Genomic DNA, 23,442 nt, shown 5'->3' on the forward strand with positions numbered 1-23,442 from the left:
CCATCCCATCTGGATTTCTTACGATCCTCAAACCATGCTCAGGAGTTGGGAAGAAAGTTGGGCAAAGCAAACCGGTTCCTGGGCTGAAGTCAAGTGGATTCTTGTGCTGGAAACTGAAGCCTAGAGCTCATACTCTGGGCAAGTGTTCCACCGTGGGGCTACACATCTTCTAGCCCATGACGTCGGCAGCTGGCCAGCATCTCCGCTTGGAGCATACGGTCCTGGGTAGAGAAAGCGCTAGAGTTCCATGCTTCCTCCAGAGTTGATTCTGTGTATCCACCATAGTTCCACAAAGACATTAGCAAAAGTCAGGAAACTTCACAGGTTACCTGGATGATGTTGGCTTCCTCTCTAGTGACCCGCTGGAGAGCGGCAAGCTCTCTTTCCTTCTGTAATAAAAGACCCTGCAGATGGCTCCTGATTTGGCTTTTATAGTTGAGCCTTGGCTACACCCTGGGATCTGCAGCTTGGGAAGTTAGGGTGAACATGTTGATGGATGCTGCTTCCTTCCTTTTGTTTTCTGTCTTTTGAAATTGTAAAAATGGTGTGTGTGACTCCTAGGGACCATTTCCTTCCTTTCTCCATGTGCCCCACTTAACTTTCCCCAGTTGCTACCAGTTTCTGTTCTGAATATATGGCACGTTCAGAGAGGAAGCTCGTGTCCTTGGTTTGGATTGCTCAGGCTGGAGGCTGACAACTCTCTGATAGCACTCCGTACTGGTGTGTGCTTCCTGCCTTGAGTCCTCACACTCAGCTTGAATGCCTCCCTCAAACTGCTTCAGCCAGACAGCCTCATGTATTCCTGTCTTGTAGCCAGACGTGCTGTGTTTACTAGTGTTTGCTGTTTAAATTGTAGGTTATGATTCCAAGTGTTTCCCAGCCTCTTTATAAGTCCCACACTATAATAAACACAGCTTGCACCATTCAGTTCACCCCTTTGAGATCTGCATATGATCACCAGCACTGGGACATGGTGGTGCACTTGTGGGAGGAGTCATTCATATTCTCCTAACGTGGTGGCTGCAGAGTGTTCTGAACCAGGTCCGTTGGCCAGTTTCCTGTAGGCCTTTCTTTGGACAGCTCAGGACAGCCACCTTTGGCCTCTTCTGTGAGTCACTTTGACGTGAATGGCCCTAATGGATTTGACCAAGGTAGGTTTGTAGAAACTCTTTATGATAACAGCAAGGTCGTGCACTCCACATAACTCCAGTCCCACTTAGTTAAATTTCTCTGCATGCTATGTCTCGGGGGGAGTGGGGCATATACACATTTATATGCATACATATCTGCAAGGCCAGGGAATTAGGTTTAGTGCTGAGAGAATTTTATTAAATGCGTCCTACCACTTCTTGCATGGCTTTTTGGAGAGCCATGAACAGATCAGTCTACCTTGTGCTGACAGCAAACTGAAGGAAGGAGCAGTCCACTCAGATCAACCTGGTGAATCAGTGAGCATCCCACTATAACAGTGAGAGCTCCATTGCACTCACTGTTGTACTTTCCCCCCAGTAAAGTCTCATGTAGCCCAGGCTGACTTTGAACTGATTCCTCTGTCTTCATCTCCCTAGTTCTATGTTTGCAGGTATGCTGCCCACACCTGGCCTGGAGAATGCTCCAGCTTCCTCCCCCCACACTTCAGGGTTGTTGGGGTTTTGTTTGTTTTTCTGAGTTTCTTGAGCATGCCCCCGTTTCCTCTACCAGCCAAAATGTCCCAATTTGGAGACAAATTGTAAACATTGCTTCGTTTCCTATTGCCCAACTTTGGGAAAGTCACTACTGACAGTGTTGGGGAAAGCTCTTTCAAAGGGTTGCTCAGGAAAAGGCAAGAGCCGTTTGCCCGGCAGCCGGCAGGGGGCAGGCTGGTCCAGTGGGCCTGCAACCACCATTCTGCTCCCTTTCCGGCCTGGGGCTTGTAGCTATTACCATGGAGACGGAGCTTGGGTGGCAACCGTCACTAGGGAGCGCGGACAGAAGACGCTGGGCCGCTTGGGAATCCCGGAGGCAGAACGACCCAAGGCTTTTGAGGAACAAAGTGGGTGCCCCCTGTAAGTGCAAAGTGGAGGGCACAGCCCCGGTGGGGGTCCTGTCCAGGCAGGGCAGGGTTGTGGGGCCTGGGGCAACCCAGAAAGAGGAAGTGGCGGCGCTTGGACCTGGTGGAAGGGACACACACACCTCTCGGTGCTCTTACACTCCTGTGCTGCCTGGTCGCGGTTTTCCAGGCTAGCACATTGGCACAGTTGACATTGGAAATCATAGAGGCGCTTTTTCAAACAAATTCTAGCTCTGTCTAAGCCATGCCTCTCAGAGCCACAAACTTTTTTGTTTAAAGAAAGATTGGGAGGGTCTAAAACTTACAGTTTTTCTCCTGACTCTACCTCCTGAAGGGATTACAGGTATGGTGGGCCCAGCCCTGCTGCGCCCAAACTCTTGTTTGTTGTAGATGAAAAATGAGAGGAATTAAAATTTTTTAAGATTTATTTTTGTTACACATGGTTGTGAGCCTGTGTTGGAGCTGGGAATCAAACCTATGTTCTCTGGAAAAGCAGCCAGTGTTGTTAACCACTGAACCATCTCTCCAGCCCAGATTACATTTTTAATTTTATTTGTTTACTTGTTTATTGGGGTGGGCAGATACCATGTTTTATTGTGTTGAGGTCACATGATAACCTTTGGGAGTTTGTTTTCTTCACCATGTGAGCCCTTAGGTTGTAAGACTTGGGGTCTCATCTCCCTCCCAGAGGACTTTTAAACTTTCAAGTACTTTGCAAAAGCAGAGTTATTTTTATCCTCATAATACCTGCCCCATCCCTTTTTGCAAGCTCTGGGCTGTCTCTGTAGTGAGCATTTGATGTGTCGCCCCAGTCTTTAAATCATGCTAGAATTTAGGGTTATCATTCTTATTTTTGCATATGAGCAAATTTGACCTCAGAAGGAAAAGGTGACTTGCTTCAGGTCACAGAACAAGGGTGGTGGGCGTGGGAGTGGCGGGAACCTTTGACTGTAAAGCCCACGCTTCAATCACCAGCCGCCCACAGCATTCTGCCCATCACTGGGGGTTTTGCTAAGGTCTGCTGTATGCATTTTGCTGCCTGTGGGAATATGAATTATTTAAAGTAAGTTAGAAGACGCTAAGATCATTCCTAGAAAGATGAGAAGGCCAGGGGTCGATATTTTAAAGATTTTAAGTTTCAAGCTCAGCTTTCCTGAGAAGATAGCATCCTTTTTATTCCCACAGGAAGGAACCAGAGCTGCCACTGCATTTTAATATGTTAACACATTAGGAAGCTGAAGCAGGAAGCAGAGGGGCCTGTTGAGTCTGTGTCAGATTTTTCTAGAGGAAACTACAGAAGAATGTCAGATGCAGAAGAAAGTGTAGAAACAGAAGAAGAGGAGACATACAATCCAAATCATGAAGAGGAAAATCTGCAACAGCGCCTAACTGAAGACACATTATCATTTGAGGAGTCCCAGGAAGAGGAGGGATGGGAAGGGGACTGGATGGAGGGGGAAAAACAGGTAGAAGAAGGAGAAGCAGCGAGAGGAAAGGGAGAGAATGGTGAGGAAGGAGAAGTGAGGGGTGAGGAAGGGGAAGTGAGGGGTGAGGAAGGGGAAGTGAGGGGTGAGGAAGGGGAAGTGAGGGGTGAGGAAGAGGAAAGAGAGGAGGGAAAGGAAAGAGGTGAAGAGGAAAAAGGTGAGGGAAAGGGAATTGAAAAAGAGGGAAGTAAGGAAAAGGGAGGTGAGGAAGAGGAGCATAAAGAGGAATGGTGGGAGGGAAAGGAGGAGGAGATGGAGAAGAGTGGGGAGGGAGAGGAAAAAAGAGAGGTGGTCATAAAAGAAACTGAGAAAACAGTTGGGAAAGCCGGTGAAGAAACAGCAAACAAGTCTAAAACACTGTTCAGCTTAGATGATATTGTCATCAGCTCCGAGTCGTCCATGTCAGCATCTTCACTGGTGAGTCCAAACTGTAACTCACTCACCTACCCATCCGTCCACACTGTAACTCACATACCCATTCATTCAGAAGCATTAGTTGTGTGCTTAGTGTGTGTCAGGCTATGAGGCACAAAACCAAAGTGAGACACATTCCTGAGGCTGGAGACATGACCGGGTCCTTAAGAGCCCTTGCTGTTTTTTTTTTTTCCTGAAGGCTTGAGTTGGGTTCCAAGCACCCACTGTAATTCCAGCTCCAGGGACTCTGATGCCCTCTTCTGAACTCCTTGAGCACCTGTATAAAACACGCGTGTGCGCACACACGTACACACACACACCACATAAACATACTAAAAAAAAAAAAAGAAAGAAAACCACATGCTATGTACAGTAATTGTGAGATGCCAAGGAGGGTGGTTCAGCCCAGTTTGGAGGATGGTAAATGTAAGCTTCCTTGAAGTGTGGACCTGCCTTGGAAGGGCCAATGGATTACCTGAAGGTGAGACATACTTGTCTTGGGACTGAGTCCTGTGGTATAATAGTGGTATGGGTTTCCCACAGTCTGCTCCCTAAAAAAGAACTCAGTACTGGTCCAAGGGCAGGGCTCCTAGTGGTGCTAACAAGGGCCCACTGTGTGCTCTTTGCTGAGTGGACCTATTGGAAGACCAAGAGTTAACCTGAACACAGCCATGATTCATTTCTTTAGTACAAAATACCCCGCACAGGGCTGGAGAGATGGCTCAGCAGTTAAGAGCAATGGCTGCTCTTCCAGAGGTCCTGAGTTCAATTCCCAGAAACCACATGGTGGCTCACAACCATCTATAGTGGGATCTGATGCCGTTTTCTGGTGGTGCGGGCAGACGTGCAGACAGAACTCTGTATACTTAATGAGTTAAAATATGCCAGGCTTCCTTTTGAACCACCTGTTATGAGACTGGCTGACTGGGAATAGAAAAAGACAGTAAATGGGAGAATGTAGCCTTGGGTATTACATGCAGACTCAGGATTTTTTGTTTCTATTTAAAGATTGAAACCTCAGGGAGTAGCAAGTCGTCCTCACACTCAACAAGTCCTGAAGTAAGCGAGATTTTCAGAGATAAGGGTATAAAATTTCAAGTTTCTGAGGCAGCTGCCATCAGATCTGAGGAGGAACAGATCTCTTCTCTGAGGAAGTCATTGAAGGAAGCTGAGGACACTGACCAGAAGGCAGCCCAAGAATGGAGAGACAGAGAACCCAAACAGGAAGTTGCTGAAGCAAGGAATGGTAAAGCAGAGCCTGGAAAATCGTCCTTCCTCACAAGGGAGGAGAGACAGAAATTATCCCAGTCCAAAGAGTCACTGGTGTCCACCTCCACAGAGGACACCTTGTACCAGCAGGAGGAGGGCTCCAAGGTCTATCCTTTGGTGAGTGTCACCGTGTGTCATTTCTGGGCTTGGACAGTAAGTACTATGAGATAGGATATCTGTGCATGTTGGGGAAGTTCCAGGGTATATGTGTCATGTGTGTGCACCCATGTCCATATGAAGGCCAGAGGATAACCGTGGTATCTTCTTCAGCCTCTGTTCACTATTATTAATATTATTATTACTTTTTTTTTGAGACAGGGTTTCTCTGTGTAGCCCTGGCTGTCCTGGAACTCACTATGTAGACCAGGCTGGTCTTGAACTCAGAGCTTGGCAAATATATATATATATATATATATATATATATATATATATATAATATTTCCCCCCCCACCCATTGGCTTGGAATTTGTATTGTAAAGTAGCTTGAGCTGAAGTAGCTTGAGCTGTCTGGTCAGCGACACCCACCCTCAGCTCCCACCCTATCCACCTGTCTCTGTCTGCACTGGGATTACCAGCAACTCACTTCTGCCATGCCTAGTTAGCTGCATTGTTATTTACAGGGGTCCTAAGGATTTAACTCAGCCCTCTCAGTTGGCATCCCTCCAACCTGGAAAACAGAAAAATGTTTTAAATTAATACTTTTTAGACAAACTTTGTCTTTTAAAGTTCTATCAAAAGCTGGGGGCAGTGGGTGGGGGGAGGCTCCCATGTGTTAGACCTGGAACTTGATGGCAACATCTGGGTTCAATAGCACTGCTCTGCAGGCCGGAAATTCCTGGCATAGCTGGACCATTGAGTTGACTATTTCATGAGGGAGACTCCATCATTGTCTGTCCCCCTCTCTCTTTTTCTTTTCCACCCTCTGTTTCTCTCCTCCCTCTCTTTGTTCTCTCTTATCTTCCTCTCTTCTCAGGCACTACCAATGTCCTTCCTTCCTTTCTACACCTCCTTTTCTGTTTCTGTCTCCACTAGGTGGAGAGCTTTGAGAGCTCCCCAGACCCTTGTCAGAAAGTGACAAATCTCTGGCCTTCCCTAGGAAGCTGTCCTTGCTCTTGCTGACATGCATCCCAGGGAGGTACCATCTGTGAGACACAAAAACACTGTCATTTGCCCAGCAAAGGAAAAGGAAGAAGAGGCCCCTCCCCCACTTCTTTCCCCATCTGCTGCTTTCTGGAAATTGTTTGCTAGGATTCGTTCTTACTTTGTTAGACACCGGGAAAACTCAGGTATCCGGGGTCCCAGGCCACGTTCTCTGTCACCCCAATCACCAGGCGGATTCGAGAGCTTGCTGCAAACTGCACGAGGCTTTATTGTAATTTAACGAGCTAACCCCATGTTAGCTCCTGTCCCTCACCCACCCGCCATGGCAGATGGCTAGCAAAAGACAGCTCGAACCCGCTACGTACAGATCTTGTAGGGCAGCGTAAGGGGAGTGTCTAGGTGTATGCACAGGCTCACGATTGGTGTGCATCCAGGCTTGGAGGGCTTGCCCTGTGTTGATTGGTCAACTGGTTGTTATGGCCCATAGGCCCTCCCAGGGTGGTTGCTATGCTTTGTGTGTCATTGCTGTGCTCTTGTCCATAAAGCACACCCAGGGTTGTAAAGCATAGCGCCACCAGCTAACTTCTGATTGGTTCCTTGTCATGAGGCAGGCATCTGACTTTCTAGTGACTAACTTCTGATGGGTTCCTTGTCACAAGACAGGCATCTGACCTCTAAGTGAACAAGGCAAGTTTATGGCAAGCACGTGTTCGGCTGTTATGGCTGCCGAAAGGGGAGCTGGTCCCTTCAACTTTTTGCTTTTTTTTTTTTTCTCCTGGTCTCCTTTTTTCCCCTGAGGATTCGTGCCTTCAGAAGATTGATTCTATGTAAAGAACTTGGTCCTAACATAGAGTGAGCCTTTATACCCAGCTCACATTAGATTTTGGTTTTCCTGTTTTACTTTGACACATTTGCTATGTAGCCCAGGCTGGCCTTGAATTTACAACTCTCTTACCCCAGCCCCCTGAGTTCTTGGATTATAGGCACGTGTAACTGTCAATATTCAGTGATTTCTTCCACTACTCCCCACCTTATTTTATTTAAGGAAGATTTTGTTTTTTTCTTTTGGTTTTTTGAGACAGGGTTTCTCTGTGGCTTTGGAGCCTGTCCTGGAACTAGCTCTTGTAGACCAGGCTGGTCTCAAACTCACAGAGATCTGCCTGCCTCTGCCTCCCGAGTGCTGGGATTAAAGGCCTGCACCCCCACCACCTGGCTTAAGGAAGATTTTATAGTGCATTTATTTGTGAGGGTCAGGCACAGGCTACAGTGTACATGTGAAAATCAGAGGGCAACTTGCAGAAGTCAGTGTCCCCTTTCCATCATGTGGGTCCAGGGACTGAACTGATGTCCTTGGGGTAGGCAGCAAGCACCTTTACTCTGTGAGCCATCTTGCCCATGTCCCACTTAATTTTTTTGTGACAGTGCCTCTCACTAAGCATCTAAATGACTTCATTTGGACTGGCTGGCCAGCAAGCCTCTGGGATCCTTTGCCTCCACGCCCCTTTGCTTAGTCTTGGTTCTGTTGCTGTGAAGAGACACCATGATCACGGCAACTCTCATAAAAGAAAGCCTTTTATCAGGAACTTGCTTACAGTTTCAGAGTTAGTCTGTGACTATCATGGTGGGGAGTGTGGCAGGCAGGCAGACAGGCAGGGGGACCAGCATGGTGCTGGAGCTAAGAGCTTGCAGTCTGATCCATTGGCAGGTCACAGGCAGAGAGAGACCTAGAGTGAGCTTTTGAAACCTCAAAGCCCACCCTCAGTGACACACCTCCTCCAGTGAGGCCATGCCTACTATTCCTTCCTAAACAGTCAACTGGGGACTAAGCTCAAAAATATGTAAACCTATGGGGACCATTCTTTTTCTGTTGTTGTTTTGTTTTTCCAAACAGGGTTTTTCTGTGTAGCTCTGGCTGTCTTGGAACTTGCCCTGCCTGCCTCTGTCTCCCGAGTGCATTACCAGCACCTCGCCCAATGAGATTTCTTTATGGCCCCTTGTTTACTTGTATATCCCAGGCTGGTTTTACATGCACTATGTAGCCAAGGCTAGTCTACTTCCCTCCACCTCTGAAGTGCTGGCATTACAGGCATGCACCACCACACCTGCTGGAGTCTTTCCTTTCTCATGACCAATATTAAAATGACAAAATGAAATTTCAAGATGAACATGATTATCCTTTTAGGATTAGCAAGTCTTTAAAAGAACAGTTTCATTTGCATAAATCGGCTTTTTAGAACCAAGGCAAATATTAAGTAATTCTGTTCTTAGAAGGTGCAGCTTGAGACAATTATAATTCCACAGTTCAACACCTCACGCCCACGCAATCCCAGATCTAAACAGAAACACAAGTTCCAGGGAGCAGGCAGATGGGGACAAGAAGTGGGGGAACGAACACTGCCAACAAAAAGTCACTGAGCATGTTACCTGCCTTGTCTGCCTTGGGAAGGAATACACCGTCCCGCCACTCAATTTCCTAAGCATTGTTCCAAGAGAAGAAAGACAACTTGTTGATCTGTTCTTGTATAAGTCATTTATCTTCAGCGTCATTTGAAACCACCACTTTCAAAGGCTGCTTTTTAATTGACTGGATTTTGTGTGTATGAGAGTGAACAGCTTCAGGCTCAGGGAAGATTTGAGCAGACAGTACATATAGGTTTCCCACATAACCCTTGGTGCCGCCTTCTCCAGATTCCCGTTTCATGAACAGTTTGTGTCAGTGTAGCATACTTGCCAGCACTGATAGGTCAATGTTAATGTTACTATTAACAGATCAAATTAACAGCCAGGTGTTCTGTGCTTTCTGAGGCTTTGACAGGGGTGTGACTGCCTGGCCACCATTCCAGTCTCTCTCGGTGCACACCTACTGTCCACTCTACCTCCTCCTCTAGAACCCTGGCAGCCACTGATCATTTCCTGTGTCAGGGTTGTTTTGCCCTTTCTAGAATGCCTTGGTTTCTCATTTCATAAAATTCTTATTTTGGCATCGTTTCCAAATATCTAGTGTCTGTACCGAGTGCTGTTATTGAACTCAGGGCCTTGCCCTTGCCAGGCAAGTGTTGTACCACAGAGCTATGGGAAGAGCAGTAGCAACAATAACAAAAACACAAAACAAGTTAGAAGAACCAGCTATTTTTTTTTTTGTTTGTTTTTTGAGACAGGGTTTCTCTGTGTAACTTTGGAGCCTGTCCTGGCACTCTCTCTGGAGACCAGGCTGGCCTCGAACTCACAGAGATCCACCTGCCTCTGCCTCCCAAGTGCTGGGATTAAAGGCGTGCACTACCAACGCCCAGCGAGCCTCCCTTTCTTATAAACCTGCTGTGTGGGTTCTCCATCCTAAATTTTCAGGAATTAATGGAATTCACCATATTAAATACTCACTCTGTGTTAGTACCAAGTGGGGCTTCAGACCCAGGAGTAGAGAAAAAAAAAGTTTTTTGTTGTTGTTTTTTAAATTTATTTTATTTTTTTAAGATTTATTTCTATAAAAAGATTTATTTTTATTTTATGTGCATTGGATTCTTGCCTGCATGTCTGTGTGTGAGTGGCCTTGTGGATGCTGGGAATTGAACTCAGATTCTCTGGAAGAGCAGCTAGCTAGTGCTCTTAACTAGTGAGCCATTTCTCCAGCCCAGAAAAAGTGATTTGTATGATGTTAAAAGTCCCTCCCTCCAGGGCTGGAGAGATGGCTCAAAGGTTAAGAGCACTGACTGCTCTTCCAGAGGTCCTGAGTTCAATTCCCAGCAACCACATGGTGGCTCACAACCATTTGTTATGAGATTTGGTGCCCTCTTCTGGTGTGCAGATATACATGGAAGCAGAATGCTGTATAATCAATAAATAAATAAAAAAAAAATCTAAAAAAAAAAAAGGTTCCTCCCTTCATTTCTTTCTTTTTTTTTTTTATAGAAAAAGTAGGATAGTCAGGAGGATGGGGAGTAAAAGGCTACCCTTTAGTTATGTAGTAAGTTTAAGGCCAGCCTGATGTACATGTGACCCTGTTTCTTTTTTTCCTTGGACTGTCAGAGTCATTCTCCAGGGGCAGGCAGGGTGAGGCATGCTTGAGCCACAGCTCTGGGCTCAGCATGCTCAGGGCTCCCGTTGTTTGTCTTTGCCCTCCAGACCATGACCTGGACCTATGGCTGGAACAGTTTCCTCCCTGTCTACTACCTCCGGGAGAGCCAGAGAGTCCTTCTCTACATCTGTGCTCACACTGCCGTTATCTACAACGTCTTCAGGAATACACAGTACCACCTTCAGGTATGCAGGCCTCGTCTCCCTGTGAACAAAAAGATGTCTTTGCTTGGTGTTTTGGGATAGGGACTCAGATGTGGAGCTCAGACTGTCCCTGAGCCCTCAAACTTCCTGCTTCAGCCTCTGAAGTTGCCAGGATGGTTGGCATGTGCCACCAGGCCAGGTTGGAAGAAAACACCTGTAACCTGCATATAGAACTTTGCTTTGGGTCCCAGGGTTACTTCAGTGCATCCCAGTCATACCTGCTGGCTTCTCCTTTTTCCACCAAATTCTCCCTTTAGAGCAGTGGTTCTCAACCTTCCTAATGCTGTGACCCCTTAATACAGTTTCTCATGTTTTGGTGACCCCCCCACCATAAGTTTATTTTTGTTGCTACTTCATAGCTGTAATTTTTCTCCCGTTATGAATCGTAGTGTACATGTTTTTGGAGATTGAGGTTTGCCAGAGGGTCACCACCCACAGGCTGAGAACCACTGCTTTAGAGACACATTGTTGTGACAGGTAAGGTGGCTCAGCCTGCAAGAAGGAAACCTGGTGACCTGAGCTTGGTCCCCAAGACCCACGTGGTGGAAGGAGAGAAACAACTCTCACAGGTTGCCCCTACCTCCACATGTGCACTGTGGCAGGTGTGTGTGTGTGCACACCCACACCCCTCCACACACACACCCACACCCCCCCCAACACACACAGGCACAAGACACACAAATCAATGTAATAAATGAAAAGAAAATAAAGAAGCAGGTGCTGCTGCCTGCCTTCCACGAGTCTAAGCAGTACCTAGTGCAAACAGTAGATGATACTAATTGTAACATTTCAAGAATTGGAAACATCTGGATTTTGTACATTTCTGCAAACAAAACAAAACAAATGAACAAACAAACAAACAAACAAACAAAAACATAGCAGTATAGATTATGTCCCCACAGAAGTGTGATGAGTTAGGGAGGGCGGCAGCTCCCTGGGGACAAAGACCCTTAGACTCAGGTTCTCCATGCTGAAAAGGCACAGGTTACCATTCTAGAAAGTAGGTGTTAAAATATGTGACAGAAGAGGAGGCCAGGGGTCCTCCTATCCTTCCCTTGCTTCCGCAGTGTTTATTTCACCCTCCTTCCTGGGTGCCCTCTATGCCTGCCTTCCTCACACTACTTGCTTCCTTCATCCCTGATGGTTTGACCCCTTTCATTGTCATCATTTCCATACCTAAATGTCCTGTTTCTAAGTGTCTACTATTCTACTGTGGACTTGGCTATTAGTTACGTGTTGCCTTTTCATGAATGTGTGATGTTATAGAAACTTCCAGTTAATGCCAAGATCAAAAGGATCACAAAGAATTTCCCAAGCTCCTAGGCAGTGCTCAATGTGATACCAGGGATGAAAACTAAGGAATCTCCTTTCTGATAAAAACACCGAGCAAGTCTCACTGAAGCGAGGTTAAGCATGTATCACCAAGTACAGGAAGCACAGAGGGAAGGTGGCTGGGGTGGGCAGGCAGTTCAGATGCGTGTAGCATGACCCACAGGAGCCTAGCCATGCCAGCATGCAACTAGGACTGACCTTGACCATTTGTTCACAGCATAACTGCATCCTAACCGCTGCTGAGTGTCAGGTTTTGTCTGTGGCCATGAACACAACAGACCTGGATGTCCCAGTCTGTGATATAAACAGGCATGGGAGCAGGGAGCATAAATAGATGAGCACAGAGTGAGCTTTTGGAGGAGATGGGAAGGTGCACTAAGAAGTCATGATGTGAGAGACCTTAGATTGGCTAGCAGGGCCCAAGAAAGTCCTGTTTCTGCTGAGACCTGAAAAATGAGGAAAATGAGCCTACAGGACAGTGAGGGGAAGAGCCTTCCAGACAGAAGAGGCTTCAAGGACTAAGCTTGTGTGTGAGGGCCAAAGAAGAGGTCAGTGTGACTGGTACAGATTAGATGGCAGGGGAAATCAGGAGGGAGGGAGGAAAGATGGGGTCCAGATCCTGTAAGAATGTTGTCAATAAGCTGGGCAGTGGTGGTGCACACCTTTAAACCCTATACTCAGGAGGCAGAGGCAGGTAGAGCTCTGGGTTTGAAGCCAGACTGGTCTACAGAGTGAGTTCCAGGACAGCTAGGGCTACACAAAGAAACCCTGTGTAGCTGTCATCTTTGAGTATGTTTCTGGAAGATTCCTCTGTTGTGTGGGGAAATGACTCCTGTGGTTTTGAGACTGGATCAGAGACCAGTGACCTGCAGAGCTGTTCAGTGATCCAAGGTGAGCACTGTTTGTGGGGGATGAAGCCAGCAGGGAGTTCAGAGGTCCTGGTTGGGTTGGCCACTTACCTCCACCACTAGGGAGGACATATTCCTTTGGAGATTACAGCTCCTTCAGGTTCATGGAGGAAGAGAAAGCTTGGGAACCCAACCCCAACAAGAGATTTAGAGACCTCTGGGAGGGCCGCTTTCCAAGCAGAGTCCACACTAGGCCCCATCTTTATTGTTTCTAAGATGTCTTCTTCATGTCTATAGGGCCACCCTAACATCATCTCCTGCCTCTGTGTCAGCGAAGACAAGCGATGGATTGCCACAGCAGACAAAGGACCAGGCTGTCTCATAATTATATGGGACTCCTTCACAGGGTAGGCTCTGTGTGGGCAAATCTTTCTGGCTTTAATTTCTGTAGAGGATTGGCCACTGTGGTTGAGAAAGGGCAAAATAATGTTGTTGTCAAGAAACTTGTTTTGTTGGTGGCCCAGAGTAGACTGGACCAAAGGAGGGTCACAGTGACCCAGCTCATGTTGGGGTCGAGCATACTCTGGATGCCAAATTTGTCCCGGTGAGGAAGCTTACTTCTACATGAGGTTTCCACTGAAGTTTTCTTTTGAGACAGGGTCCCCGGCAATCTTTACCTATAACTAGTCCCCTCTTTCACAGTCCACCATTCTCTGTCTCTCTGTGTATGTGTGTAGTTTCATATTTAATTAACTACTTAATTGTGTGTGTGTGTGTGTGTGTGTGTGTGTGTGTGTGTAAATAGTAGTTTACTCTCTTCCAGATCTAGAGGTATTAAATTAAGGTGTCATGAGGTCTGTCTATTCCTTTGGGGCTCTGAGGGAGATACTTTTCCAGGCTGCTCTCCTTGCTTCTGCTAGCTGCTGGCAGTCCTTGGTGTTCTTTGGCATCTGGTCTCTGCCTACACCTTCTCGTGGCATTTTCCCCTGTCTCTGTGTCTCCTCTTCTGTAGGACATGGACTTTAGAGCCCTCCTAATCCAGGGTGGTGTCACCTTAGCCAACTGCACCTGCAAAGACTCAACTTCTTTCTTTCTTTCTTTCTTTCTTTCTTTCTTTCTTTCTTTTTAAAGATTTTATTTATGATGTATACAATATTCTGCTTCCATGTTTATCTGCACACCAGAAGAGGGCACCAGATCTCATTACAGATGGTTGTGAGTCACCATGTGGTTGCTGGGAATTGAACTCAAGACCTCTTGAAGAGCAGTCAGTGCTCTTAACCGCTGAGTCATCTCTCCAGCCGTCTTTCTTTCTTTCCTTCCTTCTTCCTTCCTTCCTTCCTCCCTTTCTTCCCTCCTTCCTCCCTTCCTTCCCTTCCTTCCTTCTTTCTTTCTTTTAAAATCACATTTTTACTGTGTGTGTGTGTGTGTGTGTGTGCGCGCGTGCGTGCGTGCGTGCGCGCGCGCTCATGTACACACCATAGCCTGCATGTGAAGGTTAGAGGAGAACTTGCAGAGTGTGTTCTCTTCTAATCCCCGGTGAGCCCAGGGGATTGAACTCAAGTAGTCAGACTTGGCTGGCAAGCACCCTTACTCATTGAGCCGTCCCACCTTCCCCAATGATTCTATTTCTAAATAACATGGCTCTTTCAGGTTTTGAGTAGACATGAATTTGTGGGGACCCTATTAACTCACTGTGAGGGTCAGTGAAGCATGCTTCAGTCCTAGAAGCAGAGAAGGGCTTTAGACTCCGACAGGATGTAAGGCTTTTTTTTTTTGTTTTGTTTTGTTTTGTTTTGTGTTTTTTTTTGTGGGGGGGGGGTGGTAGTAACAATTGGGTCAAGAGGAATAAGACAGTTAAGCAGGACTTCTGTATAATATCCTGGAGTGGGGTGCACAGGGCTGCTGTCCATCAGCCGAGCAGTGACCCCCATAGGTCCTGATACGCAATCACTAATCCTCACTGAACTGACTTAGTGATATCCTTCACTGCACCTCCCAAGGTTGCTTCCTCCAGGCTCTCCTCAGGTTCTCCTTCCCTAAGCATCCCATAAATGTGGACGGTGGTCATAGGCCACCATGTTGTTATCTGGACAAGAGACAGTTATCATCACAACCCTGTCCACACTTCTTCCTCCAAGTGGGGAGGCTACAGGGTGCCCAGGTTTCTCCTCCTAAAATGGCCAGAAGTCATGTGGTACCCACCTCACAAATAGCTTCTTTGTCTACTTCCACAGCCTTTTCTGTCCCCACATGCTAGACTGCTACAACAATATCCTAGCTGACCCTCATTCTTTGACTAGTCATCTGTTGGAATGGTTTTATTTTTAAATTCTATTTTGAAGGTCTCACTCTGTAGACTAGGCTGGCCTGGAACTCACAGAGATCTTCCTGCTTCTGCCTCCCAAGTGCTGAGATTACATGCCCTGCATGACTTTATTTTTTATTGTAGTAAAATTAGGCAACTTACAAGTCACCATGTTAACCATTTTATTTATTTTTTACAATTCTTTTTTTTTTTTTTTTTTTTTTTAAGAGTCAGGGTTTCTCTGTGGCTTTAGAGGCTATCCTGGAACTAGCTCTTGTAGACCAGGCTGGTCTCAAACTCACAGAGATCCTCCTGCCTCTGCCTCCCAAGGCTGGGATTAAAGGCGTGCACCACCAATGCCCAGCTACAATTCTTTTTTTTTTTTTTTAAAGATTTTATTTATTTATTATGTATACAACATTCTGCTTCCATGTATATCTGCACACCAGAAGAGGGCACCAGATCTCATAACGGATGGTTGTGAGCCACCATGTGGTTGCTGGGAATTGAACTCAGGACCTCTGGAAGAGCAGTCAGTGCTCTTAACCTCTGAGCCATCTCTCCAGCCCCCAATTTTTTACAATTTACAAGAAGGAAGGAAGGAAAGAGGGTTGGAGAGATGGCTCAGTGTGTGTGTGTGTGTGTGTGTGTGTGTGTGTGTGTGTGTGTGTGCCCATAGATACTAGTGGGAAATGGCTCCCTCTTTCTATGTGGGTACTAGGGTTTTGAACTCAGATTATCAATCTTGCCAGCAGGTGACTGTTCCCACTGCACTACTTTATTTTCAGCTCTACTTTATTTTCATTATTATTTTTGGGCTGTTTTGAGACAGGGTTTTGCTATAGAATCCAGCCTGTCTGTCCTTGAACTCACAATCCTCCTGAGTTCTGGGATTCTAAGTGTGCACCACCATACCCGGCAGCCATTTTTAAATGTGTGATCCAGTGGCATTAGTTACTGAGCTGTTTCCAGATATTGCCATCGCTGCAAATAGCAACTGTGTTCTGAGCAGCGGCCATCCTCTCTTCCCCAGCTGCTCTGACATACCTTCTGCCTCCACAGATGTGTCCACTCCACATATTGCCTGGGAATGGAGTCATGTAACATGTGGACTTTGTGCTTCTCTCATGGAGCAAAACACCTTTAAAGCTCGTCCCTGTTATAGCTGACTGGTTTTTTTTGTTGTTGTTGTTTAGGTTTTTGGGGTTTTTGTTTATTTGTTTGTTTTTCGAGACAGGTTTCTCTGTGTAGCTTTGGAGGCTGTCCTGGCACTCACTCTGTAGACCAGGCTGGCCTCGAACTCACAGAGATCCGCCTGCCTCTGCCTCCTGGGTGCTAGGATTAAAGGCGTGTGCCACCAAAGCCCGGCTAGGTCTCAACAGCCCTGCACTTTCAAATTCCATTGGCCATCAGTGCAACAGGAATGAGGCATGATTTGTCACTGAAGGCCTTTGTCACAGTTTTAATGAAAAACTAAGTGAATTATTTTAGCTGAAAATTGAAGTCTGCACTGGCCATCATCACCAGTTACAGTGCTTTTTCCAGTGATAATCAGTCTGGTGTGCTTCCTTCTAGAACATCTGCTTCAGATGTGAACACACATTGAGGGCCTTCATTGTATGGTTTTTCTGCACAATATTTTGTACGGTCATTTCCCAAGAATAAATCTGGTTGTGTAGCTCTCCTCTGGAAGCTACCACTGACCCATTAGCCTAGCTTACAGTGTCCTCAGATAGGGAACTGTCCCCACCTGCATGCCTGAGGTCCCACATTTTCTTACTCCAGAGCCCCTGTTACAGCCACTATAAACAGTCTCCTGTGTGTCACAGCAGTGTCTGTTGGCTGGGACAAAATCTGCTCCCACTGAAGGACACAGGTTCTCTGTCATATGAGAAGTATCAGCTAACTAAAATGCAGCCCCCGACATTCACAGCATTGGGAATGGCAGCCCGGAGTTCACAGTGGGAGAATGGATCTCAGCCCTGGAGAGGATTCACTTTAAACACAGAGAAGACCAATCACTCAGATCTGTAGTATTGACATGCAAATGACCCAGAAACTTGTTCGCAACTTTAAAACTAGAAAGTTTAAGAGAATTTGAGGTCTTTAGCAGTTTAGATTTGCAATTCTAATTGAAAATATGTGGCTGATTTAGGCTTTCAATTTTAAATAGAAATCATTTTAGCTTTATAAACAGTGTTACAAATACTTAGGAAAGCTTAAGGTTTACCATAGTTATGGATAAATTTATTAGATTTATAGCAATTACTTCAGTATTGGTGAGAAATTTGTTTCTTAATTAGACCACCAAAAAGTTAACCATAAAACTGAATATATTATATTTCTTCACCCAGCTTAAAATCTTTTTAAGGTTAATAGCCAAATTTGTGTAGCTGTACATTAATCAAAGCCTCACAAAGGAGACTGCAAAAATATGCTACGTTTATAAAGCGAGCAGGATCTGTTTTGAGACAGTGGCCTCCTAGATAGTCTAGGGTGACTTGGAATTGGCCTGACATTCAGGACCCTCCTGTCTCAGCCTCCAGCTGCTGGGCTCATGTTTGGCACCCCATCGGGCTAATCTTTTGCTGTGATCATGGCTGCAGTAGTAGGGGCTGAGCCTGGGTCACACACTTGCTCTGTGGGTAGTTCATCACTGAACCAAATCCCCAACCCTGAGTAAGACTTTTAAGTTGAACAAAAACCTTAAGGGAAAACAATGTTTTCCTTTAATTTGTCACTTTAATAAGGAGAATATTAATTCTAAGACCCCAAACAGTCTCAGAATAATCTTTTCATGGGCCATTTTATCAGGTTGGATATCCTAAAGCTCAAACCAGACACCAAGCTGTAGGCAGACTTTCTCTGTCCCACCAGCTGGCTCCCAAATAACCACCCCAGAGGCTTATTAATTACAAATGCTCATCTGATAGCTTAGGCTTATTATTAACTCTTACATCTTAAATTAACCCATATTTCTTACCTATGCTCTACCACATGGCAGTACTGTTTCTCAGTCTGTCATGTTCATCTCCTGTTTTCCTCTTCGGTTGGCTGTCGACTCCACCCTTCTTCCCTAAGTCCTCTCTGCCCCCAAAATTCTGCCTAGCTATTGGTGGCTCAGCTTTATTATTATTATTGTTGTTGTTGTTGTTGTTGTTGTTGTTGTTTTCGAGACAGGGTTTCTCTGTGTAGTTTTGGAGCCTATCCTGGTACTTGCTCTGGAGACCAGGCTGGCCTCGAACTCACAGAGATCCACCTGCCTCTGCCTCCCAAATGCTAGGATTAAAGGTGTGCACCACCAACACTCCTCAGCTTTTTATTAAACCAATCCCGAGTGACAAATCATCAGTTTACAAAGGGATTATTCCACAGCACCATGCTGAGCTACATGGTGAGACACTGTTTCAAAAAAAGAAAAGAAAGAAAAGAAAAACAAACAAAACCCAGAGTCTAGCTGGGAGCCCATGTCATAAACAAGAAAGCTCGGGTAGGTCAACACTGTTCGTATTGGGTCTTGCCATGAAGGTGACTGTCCACAGAGGCTTCCGAGAAGAGACACTGCTGATGACACACCTTCCATTGTGGGCATCCTCTCGCATGGGTCAGTTTTCCCTCAGGTTGGATGTTCCATTACTTGCAAGGGCTGAGGTCCATTCTCCCACAGTGAACTCCAGGCTGCCATTCCCAAATATCTGGGGCTGCATTTTAGTTAGCTGATGCTTCTCAAGTGACAGAGAACCAGTGTCCTTCATCGGGAAGAGACTTTGTCCCAGCCAACTGTCACCGCTGTGACACACAGGAGACTGTTCATAGTGACTGTAACAGGGGCTCTGTAGTAAGGAAATGTGGGGCGCCACACAGCCCACAGTCTGCTGCCACTCCATCCCCCCTCCCAGTTTAAGCCAGTGGCCTCCCAGCCCCACATGTTTGCTCACCCACTCCCATTGGAGTTTACACATTACCTAATTGAATTCTGTATGTGTCAAGGCTTTGAATGAACTTCACTGTTGTGAAGTCTCAGCAGGGGCACAGAGTAGGAGCGTGTAAGTAAAAACAGGAAGATGTCTCCTCACTCAAACCCAGTCTCCAAATCAAAACCACAAAGTATAGTTGGGAATCTGTTCTGGGTTTTATGTGTCTAAAGGAGTAGGCATGCCCACCCAAGGGAGCAGGCTGCGGTTTGCCTGTTTGCAGTTGGATTTTTTTTTTTTTTCACGTGTTTTGGTCACTTATTCAGCTCAAGCCTTATTTTTAAAATGTTTATTTATTTATTTATTTATTTATTTATGTTTTTCGAGACAGGGTTTCTCTGTGTAGCTTTGGAGCCTATCCTGGCACTCACTCTGGAGACCAGGCTGGCCTCGAACTCACAGAGATCTGCCTGCCTCTGTCTCCTGAGTGCTGGGATTAAAGGCGTGCGCCACCAACACCCGGCTTTAAAAATGTTTTAATTGTGGTCTGGAGAGATGGTTCAGTGGGTATGAGCCCTGCTCTTCCAGAGGACTCAGGTTGGTTCCCGGTACCTTTGTGGTGGCTCACAACTGTCTGTGACTGCAGTTCCAGGGGATCTGATGCCCTCTTCTGACCTCTGTGGGTGTCAGGCTCTCGTGTGGTGCACAGATATATTGTAAGCGAAGACAGCCTTACAGATAAGAACAAAACAAAATAACTAAAGAAGGTTTTACTCCCCTCTCTACCAGCAATTGCTTTTTAAAACATTATTTTTATCACATCCATTTATCGGGGAGGCACCAGTATGCCATGTCTCAAGCGTGGAGGTCAGAGGACAACTTGTGGGGGTTGGTTCTTTCCTTCTACCATACGAGCCCCTGGGATCCATCTGGGGTCATCAGGTTTGGTGGTAAAGCATCCTTTCCCCAGTCTGTTGGGAGGCAGAGCATGGTGGCCCGAAGTCACAGTGCTGCTCTGGAGCAAAGCAGCTCACCTCACACTAGCCAGGAAGCACACAGGAAGGGGCTGGGGCAAGCTATCTCTCCGGGACATGACCTAGTGACTATTTCCTTAACCAAGGTCTCACTTCCTACCCACCCCCAGTGTGTGTGTGTGTGTGTGTGTGTGTGTGTGTGTGTGTGTGTGTGCGCGCGCGCTCGCTCACTTGTGTTTGTGGCCAGAGGTTGACTTTGTTTAGGGAGCCATCTTCTATTACTGTCTACCCTATTCACTGACACAGGGGCTCTCAGTTGAATCCAGAGGTTGTCAATTTGGCTAATCTTAGCCAGCCATCTTGCTTTGGGGATCCCTGTCTCTGCTTTCCAAGTACTAGATGAACAGGTGGCCACCACACCCCTCCAGCGTTTACACGAACTATCTGGGCACCCAAACTCTGGTCCTCCTGCTCGAATAGCAAATGCTTAACCAGCTATCTTCCAGCCCCACATTCTAGTTTCTACCATCACCTAGTAATGCCATCATACTATGAATCAATTTAGGGAATTAATCCATTGATAAGCCTTCAGGATTAAATCACTTCCCCCAAAGTTTCTGAGCTGATAGTCAGGCCTTTGTGGACATTGCAGGTTCAAACCTTACTGAATCCTTCATGTCTGGCAAAAGTACCAGGAGTAGAATCAGCACCAGGAACAAGTGACCAGGCAACCAGAGTGTCCCTGAAGACAGCACACAGAGCACTCACCCTACTGCTCTGGCTCCAGGTGAGGCCTGCTGTTCTTATGGAGATAAAGTTAAATAACATAAAACTGGACACATGAAAGTACACAGTGAGGGTTGGCATTTAGTCACAGTGTTACACAAGCATCATCTTTACCTTGTTCCAAAACAGTTTAATCATCCCCTAGGGGCATTGGCTCTCCACATTCCCTCCCAGAGGCAGTCACCAGTCTGCTCACAGAGTCGGTATGTTTCCTGTCTGTGGGTGCGTGCATGTGAACTTTTGTGTCTGGCTTTTGCACTAGTGTCACGTTCTCAGGGTGTGTCTGTGTTGTGGCATGTGTCATCTCATCTTTTCTCTTTTGGAAGAATGAATAATAAGAACGGTTTGCTCATGTATTATTAATGAATAAAAACGAATTAATTCAACTTGCCTACTAGCTGATAGCTGTAACCCCAGGTCTCAGGAGGATCATAATTTTGGGGCCAGCCTGGGCTACAGAGCAAGACCCTGTCTAAAGAAAGGGGGGTGGGGTGGGGTTGGGTGTGGCTGGCAGCTGGAGAGATGGTTGGTTACTCTTGCTGGGCTGGCTTCAGTTCTTAGCACCTACGCCTGGCAGTTTGCCTGCTTGTAACTCCAGCTTCATGGCATCCAATGCCCTCTTTGGCCTCCACAGGCCGTTCACATGAACATATCTGTGCACATATACACATAATTTTAAAATAAGATGAAAATTAAGGAAATAAATTGCTGGGTAGTGGTGGCACTTGGGCCTGTAGAGGAGTTCTAGGTCATCCAGGGCTACACAGAGAAACTCTGTGTCAAAACAAAACAAAACAAAACAAGGGCTGGAGAGATGGCTCAGAGGCTAAGAGCATTGACTGTTCTTCCAGAGGTCCTGAGTTCAATTCCCAGCAACAGCATGGTGACTCACAGCCATTTATGATGGGATCTGATGCCCTCTTCTGGTGTGCAGGCACACATCAGATAGAACACTGGATACATAATAAATAAAATAAGTCTTAAATATATAATAAATAAGAAGATAAATTATTTGGACATAAATGTTAATTAGACAAGAATATTGTTTGCATAGACAGATGATACTTTATGTTTTTGGAAGGTGTTCAGCCCTGTCATAGCCTCACTGGAAGCCAGGAATCCCTTGGCAAGGCCCATCCCTGTCTACTCTGTGTTTCAGAATCCCCGTGCACACCATATTTGACAGCTGTCCAGAAGGTAATGGCATAAGGTCCATAGCCATCACCCGTGATGCCAAGTTTCTGGCTACCATCTCAGATGCTGAAATCCAGGTAAAGTGTCTTTTGGGTAGACCTCTCTGAGCTGGCCAACATTGCCAGATGTCTTTGCAGCCACCTCTGCACAGGCCACCTGTGTGTATGATGTTCCAGGATGAGCAGACTTCACAGTGCAGGGGTGGGGAGCATGCTTAGGGCTCGGCCAGTCCTCCTCTAAGTTACCTCTGGGGCCTCTTATGTCCTCCACTGTGCTCTTTCTTGCAGAAAGTATGCATATGGAAGTGGACCTTGGCAGTGGAGACGCCTGCATGCACTCTTGACCTTCCCAAAGATTATGGTGTCCAGGTGCGTTGTGCTCGAGCCTGTGAACGCTAGCCTGTGCTGACACTGAGACTGCCCCTGGCTCTTTGTGTTAGTAGGGTTTTGTCACGGTGCAGAAGGACCTTTGAATAACACTTTCCTAATCCAGATCTTACTTTACCCTTCCTAATAACAGCTAATGTGTTTGACACACTTGCCACGTCCTAGATTCTGCTCAGTTTTTTACTTATGTTATCTCCCATAATCTACACAAACATGCAGGTGCAGAGTTATTAATGTCTGTGGACTACCACTATTAATTATTAAATAATCCATCTAAAGCCAACCTGCCAGCAGCCTTCCTTATTCCAGAAGCAGGAGCTCGGCTGCTTCTGACCTTGCGGTGAGACAGTGAGGTATAAGAATACATCGTTGTCAGCTTGCCTAAGAAGGTTTGTCTAGCACACCCTGAGTGCTCACATCAGGTCTCTCTGTGTCCCATGACACAGAGACACTGCTCTCTGCTTCTCATGTTCTCTTTCTTCCTCCAGTAAGTATGGAGAGGACTGGTGTACACCTGGCTCTGAGATACCTGGGTCACAGGACCTAAAACCCAGAGTGTTGAGTGACTAACTCAGCAAGGCTCAGATCCTGATGCAGTCACATGTCCAGCTGCCCCACTTCCACTATCCTGTCACTCAGAAAAATAAATACCTCTATTTTTAAAGTTTGCACTGATCCAACAGCCAGCCGTATGTGGCTATTTAAGTGTGTGTATGTGTGTATGTATGTATGCATATGTGGAGGCCTCAAGGATTTCTATCTGGAATTACCCTCCCACCTTACTCACTGGGGCAAGGTCTCTCAATCAAACTCAGAGCCAACTGATAGCATTAGTCTTGCTAGCCAGCTATCTGGTGATTCCCCCATGTGTGCCTTCTGAGGCTGGAATTACATACAGGCAGGCCACCATGCTCACTCAACATTTACATAGGTTCTGGAGATCCCAACTTCTGTCCTCAGGCTTGTGTGGCAAGCACCTTTAATGGCAGAGCCATCTCTGTGTACTCTTTAATTTTTGTTAACTTGACTCCAACCTAGACATATCCAGGAACAGGGACTCCAAATTGAGGAATTGCCTCCATCACATTGGCCTGTGGGAAGGAGAGA

At 46.3% G+C, this 23,442-nt stretch overlaps 1 protein-coding gene across 1 annotated transcript in view; it reads left to right on the forward strand.

The window, feature by feature from the left end:
- The first annotated feature begins 559 nt into the window (after nucleotides 1–559).
- Cfap251 (cilia and flagella associated protein 251) overlaps nucleotides 560–23,442 on the forward strand; it is a 75,798-nt gene continuing 52,915 nt past the window's right edge. Inside the window, exons 1-7 of the mRNA XM_027414001.2 lie at nucleotides 560–2,045; nucleotides 3,236–3,951; nucleotides 4,957–5,334; nucleotides 10,438–10,575; nucleotides 13,071–13,180; nucleotides 21,915–22,026; nucleotides 22,237–22,317. Of these exons, the coding sequence (XP_027269802.2) occupies nucleotides 3,352–3,951; nucleotides 4,957–5,334; nucleotides 10,438–10,575; nucleotides 13,071–13,180; nucleotides 21,915–22,026; nucleotides 22,237–22,317 (1,419 nt within the window). The 5' untranslated portion in view covers nucleotides 560–2,045; nucleotides 3,236–3,351. The remainder of the gene's footprint in view (nucleotides 2,046–3,235; nucleotides 3,952–4,956; nucleotides 5,335–10,437; nucleotides 10,576–13,070; nucleotides 13,181–21,914; nucleotides 22,027–22,236; nucleotides 22,318–23,442) is intronic.

This window comes from Cricetulus griseus, chromosome 4, assembly GCF_003668045.3.
Source record: "Cricetulus griseus strain 17A/GY chromosome 4, alternate assembly CriGri-PICRH-1.0, whole genome shotgun sequence".
Classification (NCBI taxonomy): Eukaryota; Metazoa; Chordata; class Mammalia; order Rodentia; family Cricetidae; genus Cricetulus; species Cricetulus griseus.